The sequence below is a fragment of the Limulus polyphemus genome, unplaced genomic scaffold, assembly GCF_000517525.1.
Source record: "Limulus polyphemus unplaced genomic scaffold, Limulus_polyphemus-2.1.2 Scaffold1222, whole genome shotgun sequence".
Lineage (NCBI taxonomy): Eukaryota > Metazoa > Arthropoda > Merostomata > Xiphosura > Limulidae > Limulus > Limulus polyphemus.
The window spans coordinates 177,705-189,675 of NW_013666832.1; the positions used below are offsets into that span (position 1 = coordinate 177,705).

Consider the following 11,971-nt stretch of genomic DNA (forward strand, 5'->3'; position numbering starts at 1 on the left):
AATATTTCATTGAACAAGAGGTTAAGTACAGAATATTTCATTGAACAAGAGGTTAAGTACAGAATATTTCATTGAACAAGAGGTTAAGTACAGAATATTTCATTGGACAAGAGGTTAAGTACAGAATATTTCATTGGACAAGAGGTTAAGTACAGAATATTTCATTGAACAAGAGGTTAAGTGTAAACAGTATACTGTCAATGTTTCTCTGGTGTTAGAAATGTAATGTGAACATTCACATGTGGTGTAAGTAGTTTATTTCAAATAAATATATTTGATGTTTTGTGTATATTTTAAACCAGTAAGTATGGTTTTAAAGTAGTCCATAAACTAGTGGGATTGTTGTTCAAGGTCGAAGTAGACTTAGTCGAGGAATTATTATTTTTACTTGTTTATTTGGTAAATGAAGTGTAAAACATCCTCTAGGGATCTCAAGTTGGACAACATCTTGTTAGATAGTGAAGGACACTGCAAGATTGCAGACTTTGGAATGTGTAAAGAAGGAATCGCTGGTGGTGCTACAACGACAACATTCTGTGGTACTCCCGATTACATTGCACCTGAGGTACTACATTGGATTCATAGATAATTAAATAATGTAATATTGTTAATCTAAAATAAACATAAAGACAGGACCACTTATCCATATCTCTGTTAGCAGTTAAACTAGGCTTTACCTATAACAGACAATATACCCCACTATAATCAAACTGTAACATTTTTGTCATTTGAAATGCAAGTCTTATCATTAGTCTCTTATTTTGCACACAAAGGTTTCTAGTTGGTGTTAAGTACTTAATAATTATTATCCCATTAGCTACTTGGTATTTACACATTTATTTAAATTCTACATAAAAACTACTTATCAGAATTAAATCATTTAAAGTGTACTTGTACTGTTTATTATGCTGTGGTAAACTGAAATGAGTACTCTATAACTACAGAATATTCATAAACCATTTGGTTCATTTTGAATTGGCTGTTGTGTGAATAAAATTCCAACACTACATTTTTTATACCAGATCCTGCAAGAGTTAGAATATGGTCCTTCTGTCGACTGGTGGGCTCTGGGTGTACTGATGTACGAGATGATGGCAGGACAGCCACCATTTGAAGCTGATAATGAAGATGACCTCTTTGAGTCTATCTTACATGAAGATGTTGTATATCCTGTTTGGTTGAGCAAGGAAGCCGTTTCTGTTCTCAAAGGGGTAAGTTCAGTGTGGGAACACAACTTTTATGATTACTGTAAACAACATTGTATGGTTGAATGTAAAACTAACTTGTTTATAGAAGTGGAGAACTAGTAAAAAGTAAAATGTGTGTAGCGGTACTAGTAAAAAGTAAAATGTGTTTAGCGGTACTAGTAAAAAGTAAAATGTGTTTAGCGGTACTAGTAAAAAGTAAAATGTGTTTAGCGGTACTAGTAAAAAGTAAAATGTGTGTAGTGGTACTAGTAAAAAGTAAAATGTGTGTAGTGGTACTAGTAAAAAGTAAAATGTGTGTAGCGGTACTAGTAAAAAGTAAAATGTGTGTAGCGGTACTAGTAAAAAGTAAAATGTGTGTAGCGGTACTAGTAAAAAGTAAAATGTGTTTAGGAATTTTATCTGTAAAGATATAACTATTTGTAGACATTTTTCTACTAAAATACTAAATATATATATATATATGCAACTGTTATAAATAAAAAAAATTTTATTGCAAATTATAAAGCGTAAGAATATTATCTGTAGAATTGGTACATTTTTATTGGAATGTTTTCATTAGAAAAATAACTATACTAAAAAAAAATTACTTATTGAACTGGCAAGAATTTGTAACCTTTATTCTATAAATTGCTACAAGTTAAATGGAAATAATTATATGATTTATATCATTCATTCGTTTATTCGTAAGACTTGTAGAATCACAGTTGAAGTACTAATTATAGTTTGAAGAATAAAAGTTTTTATTATTTCAGTTCATGACCAAGAATCCTGCTAAACGATTAGGGTGTGTACCTTCTCAGGGTCTGGAGCAGGCAATATTAAACCATATATTTTTCAAGGAAATTGATTGGGATGCTTTGGAAAGCCGAAAAGTTAAACCACCTTTTAGACCGAAAATTGTGAGTATATTCTATTAGCATCTTGTTTTTTCAACTGAAAGAAAAGTAGAAGCTTGTTTTCATAATGGTTTTTTCCTTTCATCGTGTAAAAAAAAAAGATTTAATTGAAAGCTTTCTGTAATGTCTTCGTAGCATAAAGCATTCAAAGTTAATATTCTTAATCGTAACGCATTCAAAGTTAATATTCTTAATCGTAACGCATTCAAAGTTAATATTCTTAATTAAAAGAAAGAAGTTGCATGACTGGAAATTGTTTAAGGCTTAATGAAGTTGTCTTGTTGATATTTAATTCTTTGTTTAAATATTGTGTTTTTAGTTTTTAATAGATATACTATGGTTTTATTGAGTTGCAGTGTTTGTAATCATGAGTTTTTCTTTTATTTCACAAAATAAAATCATCATCAAATCACCCGAGTTCAGTTAAGTTTACTGTTTAGTGAATATCATAAGCAACTGTAAAATATCCTGATGACTTAAATCTTTATTGAATATTATTTGTATGTTTATCTTATTCAAACAACATACGTAAATAAATTGACCAAATTATTACTAACTACAATCATTCACTTACAGGCAAGTGGGGTAAGAAGTGAGGAGGAGCTTAAGTTGATTTGGTCATTTAGAACTTTTTCTGGACTTGTTTTTAGACATCTATTTATTTCTAAAGTTTCCAGACTGTCTAGTTTTTTTACCTTTTTTCACAGATATGTGAAATTTTGCAGTTTTTTTTCTGGAGCAAATTGGTGTTTAGTTTCAGTAAGGTAGGATGCAAAGGTTGAATCCATTTTCCTTTATTTCCAATTTTGAGAGTGTTCTTTAATTCTCTAAAAACAAGTCCAGAAAAGTTCTAAATGACCAAACCAACTTAAGCTCCTCCTCACTTCTTACCCCACTTGTCTGTAGGTGAATGTCAAGGTCACTTCTGATTCTTTGTTTAAACGCGCATGTGTGTGTATATATAAACCCTGCTACAAAACAATTCAGTCTGTACCTGATGATGCCTTTACTGGGGAAACCCTGGTCGTAATAAATTATGTATTTGTGATATGTACAATTGTCTTGTTCTTCCTCAGTTCTGTAATTATGGAGTTTCACCGATTTCAAGTATCAGTTATATAAAACATGTTTTCGTTATTTAGTTACTACTTTATTTGATTTACAGAAGATCAGTATAGAATTACTGCATATTTTAAAAAACAAAAATAATGGTGACCACATGGTGGTACTTAATTGACATTAGGTGAGTGCCAAATAGGAAATGTCCAGATTATAAAATCTGTGTATAATATTTTTTAGATAAACTTTTGTTTTTCTCAAAACATGCAAATCAACCTTCAGAAGAGGTCTATCATAAGACCCAATGATAAGTGAAAATATACTTTAAGAAAAAGAAAAACAGTGTTAAAACTATGAACATAATGCAGTGGTTGAAAAAAGTTGTAAAGGAAACCCAGATTCCTTTTGTTTATTTTATGGTGTAGAGGCAAGTAGTAATCAGTTAATGAGCCCATTGATTTAGCAATTCTCAAATACCACTAATTACCTAACTCTTATATCATATGTGACAAAATTCTAAATTATTGTCTTCTATAGGCTTTTCATTGGCTTTTTTATATGTTGACAAATGTTTAGAGGCACAAATTCTATTTTTTTTTAATACCAGCATTCTTTGTGTTCAGTAAATAAGAATAACTATTCAGATAGAAACCTGTATGTTGCCTATAAATAAATTAAAGTATATTAAGTATTATATAAATCAAACAAAGCCACTGTAATCTTTCCTGTTTACATAGTTTGCATATTATGTATAAAATATGCATGTTTACTTCTCTTCTTCAGAAGTAGAAATAGCAAATGTTATGCTGCAGCACGTTAAAAAAATTTTCATTTACTAACTTTGCCTACTTTTAATACTAAAGCTGTTTGAAGTTATCCTTAAAACTTTCAATGTCCCTAATCTTTGTCCAGTAAAAAAAAAGAAAGTATTAGTTTTCTTAATTGTATGAATATGAAGAAAGACGTTCAGTGCACACCCTTTAGCAAAGATTAATCACCAAAAATTTAAAATAGCTTTAAAAATAAATTTTATACTACCATCATTTGCTGCTACTAGGGGGGATCGAGTTTAAAATGTAAGCACATGTCAAGTGCAGCAACAAATGCTGGACAGAGAACTTGCACTGAAAGCACCTAGCAATCACGACCAGCAGATTCTTGCTTTATTTTTCACAAACATTGTAATTTACATCAATCCTAGCACTAGCAGTGTGAAGCAATGAATTCAATCTGTGCTTGCTTAGCTAAAACAGTTACCTAGTTCATTTTAATTTAGGCCCAGCATGGCCTGGTGGTTAGAGTGCTCGACTCATAATCTGAGGGTCATGGGTTCAAATCCTTGTCCCACCAAACATGCTTGCCCTCTCAGTTATGGGGGCATTATAATGTGATGGTCAATCCCACTATTCATTGGTAAAAGAGTAGCCCAAGAGTTATCGGTAGGTGGTGATGACTAGCTGCCTTCCCTCTATTCTTTCACTGCTAAATTAGGGACGGCTAGTGCAGATAACCCTCGTGTAGATTTGCACAAAATTCAAAACAAAACAAACTTTTTAATTGTAGATAAATATTTATTCTTGAAATTATGTTGCATCAGTGGTGAATAGAAAAAACTTGGATTAATAAAAAATATCATTTTTCCCTTCACCTGATCATTCTCTTTCCTAGAGTTCATTTTGCATAGCTTAGCTCAGAACAAGAATGTCATGTGGTGTTACTGCTGCTTCTGGTTGTTCCTTGCACTTTCCAATCCTGTGTAATCCATTTGACGGTGTTTGTAGTATTAACAATATCCTTATCTGCATGTTACTTTCCTGAATGAGTTACTTACCTTAAGAGGTCTAGTTAAACAATAATGAATACAGTGTAAATGTCTTGAGTTGATATAACGAAATTCATATAAAAACACTTGAGCAAAAACAAAAAGCTAAAATTCTGCTTTAGCACAAACAGTAGATTTAAGCATGGTAAAATGAAGTAACTTGGCAGTACTCACATTGCACCATTTTATTCATGTGTTGTAAAACAAAACTTACATTCATTTTGGTTCCAAATTCACTTAATCATCACCGAGTTACACTGAACAAAATGTTATGTGGTGAATTTAAACTGAATTTAAATTAATTTTTACGGCACATGAATAAAATGATTCAAAGTGAATAATGCAATGTTGATTTATTTTGCCATATTTATGAGATATTACCTATTGTTTAAGCTAAAACAGAAAGACGATCCACTGTGTGTGTGTTAGAATCACCCAGAGTTGGCTGGCTCGATTACTGTAATTTTTTCTATAGTAACTGGAACTGCCTGACAGTGTACATGTTGTTTTAGGATTTTTGCCCAAGAAGGGAGATGAAAAATGACAAATCTCCATCTTTTTTATAGACTTTTTGGCTTTGAATTTATAGAATAAGTACTTAGTTAAAAGAGTCAATTATTACTTTCTACAAAGCAAAGTATGCAATTAGCATCTAATGACATTACTGGGGATTTGATAACAATAGAAAGAAGAAAGGGAACATTGCGTTTATACAATTTGTGATTCTCTAAAGGGTATTCTCAGCTAGTGTGTGCATGTATATGGTGGGATAATATTTTTATTATGTATATAATTAAAGATTCTTCCACCAAATTTTTTTTTTGATTAAATGGATACTTTGTTCTAAATGTTAATTTTGATAGAAAGTTGTTGGACCAATCAATGAATCAAAACTTGAGTGAAACACAAAGTTCCATGTTAAACCATCTATTTTGTTTTTACCTATTTAATATTAATTCTGTTGGTATTTGATTACTTGTTAGGAAATGATAAGAATTAGGTATGAATTTATCTGAAATGAGGTTTCATTTGAACTTTTAAAATTTTGTTTCCTTAAGTTTTACAGAAAATGGTAAACTCATGTTTATGTGTAAGATGCAAGAATCATCTTTCTGTCATTAAATAATAATCAGTTCTTTAGAAGGTATTACCAGAATCTCTATAAGATGTTATGGATTTGAACATCATGTTGAAACTACCACTGCTTACAATGTTTTATGTTTCAAAGGAACTTACATCTGTAACATACTTTTTTCAACAGAAAACCAAACGAGACGTGAACAACTTTGATCAGGACTTCACCAAAGAAGATCCGGTGTTGACCCAAGTAAATCCTGATGTAATCCGCACTATCAACCAGGAAGAATTCCGAGGGTTCTCTGTAGTGAATGAAGATTACTGTCCAAACAGAAATATGGTAGAGGGTCCTGCTACATAGCAGTGGAGGCATTAGGTCAGCTGGTCATCATCCAGACAAAAATTGAGAACCTGCCTCATTATGCATTTCCATTTAATCTTCTGTCCCTGTGGCAAGAAAAAATATTGGTGTAACTTCTTAGTCATCCATACAGTTCTCAGAAACCGTACAATCTTCCGGAAATTCCAAAATGTTGTGTCACAAGTCCTCTGTATGTGTTACCCTTCCTACTTAAAAGATGCCGTTATTCATTTAAGGCCCTTCTTTTTTGATTACTTCTTAAGTATTATCATAAATCATGTGGAGTTGAAACTAAATACGAAAAGTGGAAGAATAATCATTGGGATTCATTAATTGGCATGTACTTCGTGGGATATTTTTGTTGTAAATGAAACTTAAGTTATTTTTTTGTTATTATTCACTGAGTAAGAAATCCAGTTTGTTTTAATAAGAAGAATCTCACACATTTTAAGAGACATGGAAGAGTGAATAAGAACAAGCCATCTTCATATATATATAGTTTTAAGTGAAAGGCCGTGCTCTGGAAAGTGACTTATTCAATTATATAGCAAATTTTGTAAAATGTGCTTGTTAACACAATATAAAATAAATCACATATGTTGGTTATTAGCTCTGTAATGTTAAGTTTTTTATAATTTTTAAATTATTTGACCTTAGAAAACGTAGCCAAATAAATCGTGTATATGATTGTTGTCGTTAGATTATGCTGGTTACAGCATTGGGAAGTGATGTCATCTTCCCAGCTTTTGTTTTTTAGTGTATGTCTTAATAAGTGTAAGTTTGTTGGAGTACTAATAGAGCTGGAAGCAACAAAGATTTGAACATGGAAAGTGTTATAATTTAACAGTACTAGTCAGCTCAGAACATAATCATTTTATTTATTTCTAACATTATCATCTTTACCAATATGAAATTTCAATGGACTGTCACATTTAGAATGCCACAACTATGCTGTCTAGTCAGAAGTTTTCTTTAAAGAATTATTCAGAACTCTGCAACTCTAAAAGTTAGCTAAGTGTCACTGCTGCTGTTATGCACATAATTCTTGTGTTAGTATTTAAAAATGAGACAAAAGTCTGTTTAAAAATGTGCATTTCAGTGTTACTGCAATAAAGCATTGATTCTTATCTTGAGTCAGATGAAAAACCAGCATTTAGAAGCAGCAAGTCTTGGTAAACAGTCTTGTGGATGTGTGCAGTTTCTCTCATTTTCACTGTAACTTAATACGTTCATATGTAGCTATTCATATTAGGTCTTAATTATATTTTTAATTTGTTTCCTGTTAAACAATTTGTTACTGTGACAAAATAGTTGTTTCAAAAGTAGATACATGGACTGTGCTCAGAGTCATAGCTTTCTGAAAAAATCAACAATAAATTGTGATTTTCTTCATGTGACCAAGGATTTGATGTGTGTTTTTTTACAACTACAGAGTAACACATATATCTCAAAACATTGTGTAATATTCAAAGCTTCTTATACAAATTAAATGTTGGTATCATTTGTAACAACTTCTTTAGAGTTCTTTACCAGAAAAAGTTTTCTATACTTATTCTCTGTATGTTTTAAACAATGAATTTCTGTGTGACTCTTAGAAATACTTTAACCAAACCATAATGAATTATTCAGTAAACATTTGAAGAATTTAGCAATCCAGTTCCATAAGCAGCACTCATTGACATGAAACTTGCTGATTTGTCAGAGTTAGGTGTAGTGTTTCTGAGTCACAGTTCCCCTTACACACACATAAATCATGAACTCTTCAGACACACCCTGCATAGTTAAAATAGTCACAAACCTTGAAAATACAAGTTGCCATACATGATACAAATTTTGTATAAATTAAATGTTAAATAATTTGTGATCTTTATCTTAAATGATTAAGTTGGTTGTGATATTTCCTTGTTCTACTTTTTTTGACTTGCATGATTTTTGTTTGTTCATCCACATCAGTGATAAAATTGTCAGTTTTGAATCACATTACTACTTTTAAAATTCTTGGCTAATAATGTTCCAGAAATGTTAATGTAAGAATCCTGTAGTTTATAGTTTTATTTCGGTTTCATAACTGATCAATTTTCATTTTCTCAGAAAAGATTATGAATTCACATTAGTGGTGGACTATACCAATACTCGGCTCCACAATACTTGATACCTTTGCACTACCACCATAAAAGAAATGCTGGAAGAAGAACAGTAATAAAAAACAACAACAACTTGGTGCTTTGGTTATTTGTAATAATTATACGAGTGAATTTTTGCACCCTATTCTACAATCTGTTGTGACAATTCATAAAAAATTTTCAATAGAAAAAACATTAATAGTATATTTGTACAGTACATGTAACACGTACCACTAAAAGTTGAAGACAAAGTCAACACATATCTGTATTTAGGTTTCAACAAAAAACACCTAAATTTACAGCAATTGGTTAAAAAAAGAGCTGCACATTTTGTAGTTTGGTGAACTAGCAAATTCAAAGTAATTATCAACACGTGTGAAAATATAGAAATAATGATATACAAAATGTTAGAAACTAGGCTTCAGTATAAAAACAAAAAGTAATGTTTCATTAAAACTAAAAACAGTTTAAGCAACAAATTTGCATCTCATCTCATGACTTTGACATGGTCATAATTTGTTTTGGTAGTGGCAGTTTTTTTTTTTTTTGCAAGAAACTCGAGCATATCTACATTTTCTGTGTCTTGGAATGTAAATGATTCTCGATGTGCTAAACGTACGTTCGGCGTACGTTCGGAAGCATAGCTAGGAGCCTCAATGCTCAGGCGCCAAAGTTAAAGTTCCTAACTTTTCTTCCACGAAGCTAGAGAATCTTCAACTCGTGTTTCTTCCATCTGGCCACAGAATATAAGCTTACTTTTCAGTCAGGTGTTTAGGGCGCTCGACTCTCAATCTGCGGGGTCGAATCCCCATCCCACCAAATATGCTCGCCCTTTCAGCCGTGGAGGCGTTATAATGTGATAGTCAATCCCACTATTCGTTGGTAAAAGAGTAGCCCAAGAGTTGGAGGTGAGTGTTATGATTAGTTGCCTTCCCTCTAGTCTTACACTGCTAAATTAGAGACAGCTAGCACGGGTAGCTCTCGTGTAGCTTTGCGCGAAATTCAAAACAACCAACCAACCACTTTTCAGTCTTTCCCTAGAAGAGTGTGTAACAAGATGTTCTTCATAATGCAGTTGTTTCACCTGTGAGTTGATGATGGATAGCAGTCCTTTCAAGTCAAGTTTTATCCTCTTGTTATTTAGTTTATCTGTTTTTTTCCTTGGGTTTGCCTGTTTCCATACGTTGGTTGAAACTGTTGCAAAAGCTGTTATTTAACCTCTTGATTTAAAACAAACATATCCTTAAAACATGGGTCAAGAGAAGATGTAAGAACGAGAATCTTTTGTCAGTCCCTCTCCTCACACCTCTGTTGTAAATTGTTAGTTAATTTTCCCTTTGTTTCAACGACCAGGTTGCTGTCTCCATCAGTAGCTGTTAGATATTAACAAGTCTTCTAAGTTAAAGGAAGAGTAGAAGAAACAGTGCCACGTTTCTCTCTGCTTAATGCATCGGTGAACTCACTTGGTGGGCCAAAAACATTCTTCATGGTTTCCAGACTACTAACGTAAGTATCCTTGGATATTAGATTCAACTTTTTCCTGTCATCTGTAAGAATGATACAGACAGCTTGTTGTCTCAAGAAATACTGTTAGAACAGTACAGACAGCTTGCTGCTGTCTCAAGAAACACTGTAAGAACAGTACAGACAGTGTCAAGAAACACTGCACCATACCAAGGTTAGCCCTTGGAGCAGGTGACGTTTGCTCCAGCACAGGGTGCCCACCCAAAGGGGTGCCGAATACAAAGTTATCACAGGCCACAATTTTGCCTGCATTGGATTCCAGAGTGTAGGCTTATCGTTTACACGTTTATGGTGGAAAACTAGTTTTTTGTTGTCAACTGCCTTGTGATCTTGGAAGACCTAGTGTATGCTGAGACTGTTTTACACAGTTTGGGTGAATTTGCTGATGCTTGATCAATGTGAATTGCTTTGTTGATTCCCAGTTCCAAATTACATCTAAACCATAGAATCCGAGAGGTCAGTAGTTATTGCTGATATTCTACTGATATCGAAGTTCCAGTCATCCAAAGTGTCATTAAGATCTTTCTTTGGGCCCATAGCAGTATGATCTGTTTCCATTTCCCAGCTCTGAGCAGTTATTGATATATGAGCGTCTGTAACTATGTTGTCCAGAGGTCAGTACTGCATGAATATTCCCATTAACTGCTTCCATTGTTTCATCATGAAGTATTAATGAGAATCTTGCGACTAAGAAGTTCATATTTGTAGTGGAGTTTGGCCAGCAGGTTTTTAAATCCATCCTTTTAAACAATGTACACAGGCACTTGATCCATGCAGATAAACTGAGACTCCACTCTATTTAAAATGTTCGCTTCCTTTGAACTATACTTGAATTATACTTCTGTTGTCTGTCAGATGGAACAGGCAAGATTCCCTGCATTTTTGTGAGGACGATGCAGTTGACTTCTGTTTTAGAAAGTGAAGATTATAAATTAGATCAGTTTTCTGTGATCGTAATTGTTTCATACATGTAGGAAGGTACACACATATAATAATCAGTATTCAGACTTACTGCTGTAAGCTGCTGCATAACTACAAAATTTTCTTTATAAACCAGTATCAGAACTATATCAAGTTCTGAAACAGCTGTTTGTGGGATAATGTTTAATTCTGTACAACGTCTCGTCTCTTTAACAGTCAGACATCACATACAATAATTTAAGCAGAGTCGTCGGAACCGGGGATTCTTTAGCGCCCCCACTTTTACATACGAAAGAAAGCTTTTAACAACTGCTTATACTATCAATTTCTCATCGTAAAATCTGCATATCTAGCCAAGCACCCCCATTTTGCAACTCCTTCCTACACCACTGATTTTAGATACACATATACTGCAAGTTTAGGTAATTAATTATTTTGAAATTATTATTCCTGATGTTAGGAAAACATGTAGGTTCAAGAAATCAATTTAACACAAGAATAACGATACTCTGTAACCCGAGCTCTCTCGAAAGATGGATATTTCCCGTTCAGGGGCAAACTAGGAATGGCCTTGTAAAGAAAATTGAGAGATTAACTGAAGTTTGAGTGACGTCGTGCATGCTACCCTGGAAATCTGGAATTGTTGTGAGTAGCTTTTAATGCGACACTCCTAACCTGTTGGATTAGGCAGTTATCAGTACCAATATTTGATAGTTGTTATAGCTCTCAGCTAGAACGTTACTTAGTATTATCAAAACTGATAATGGGAACCAAGATGGGTAGCTTTTTGTTCACTATTACATCCTTTCACCCTTAAAATGATTTCAAACTGAGATTGGTATGACTTCAATAGTATCTTCCCACCATAGTCCATTGATGATTTCAAACTGAGATTGGTATGACTTCAATGGTATCTTCCCACCATAGTCCATTGATGATTTCAAACTGAGTTTGGTATGACTTCAATGGTATCTTTCTAC

The 11,971-nt window shown here is 33.0% G+C and overlaps 1 protein-coding gene across 1 annotated transcript in view; it reads left to right on the top strand.

Annotated features, from left to right (window-relative positions):
* LOC106462674 (calcium-independent protein kinase C-like) overlaps positions 1 to 7,815 on the top strand; it is a gene marked incomplete at both ends in the record, with an annotated part of 41,359 nt that extends 33,544 nt beyond the window's left edge. The window contains 4 exon segments of the mRNA NM_001314157.1: positions 427 to 565; positions 1,023 to 1,211; positions 1,961 to 2,107; positions 6,247 to 7,815. Coding sequence (NP_001301086.1) covers positions 427 to 565; positions 1,023 to 1,211; positions 1,961 to 2,107; positions 6,247 to 6,423 — 652 coding nt within the window.
* Positions 7,816 to 11,971: the final 4,156 nt, after the last annotated feature.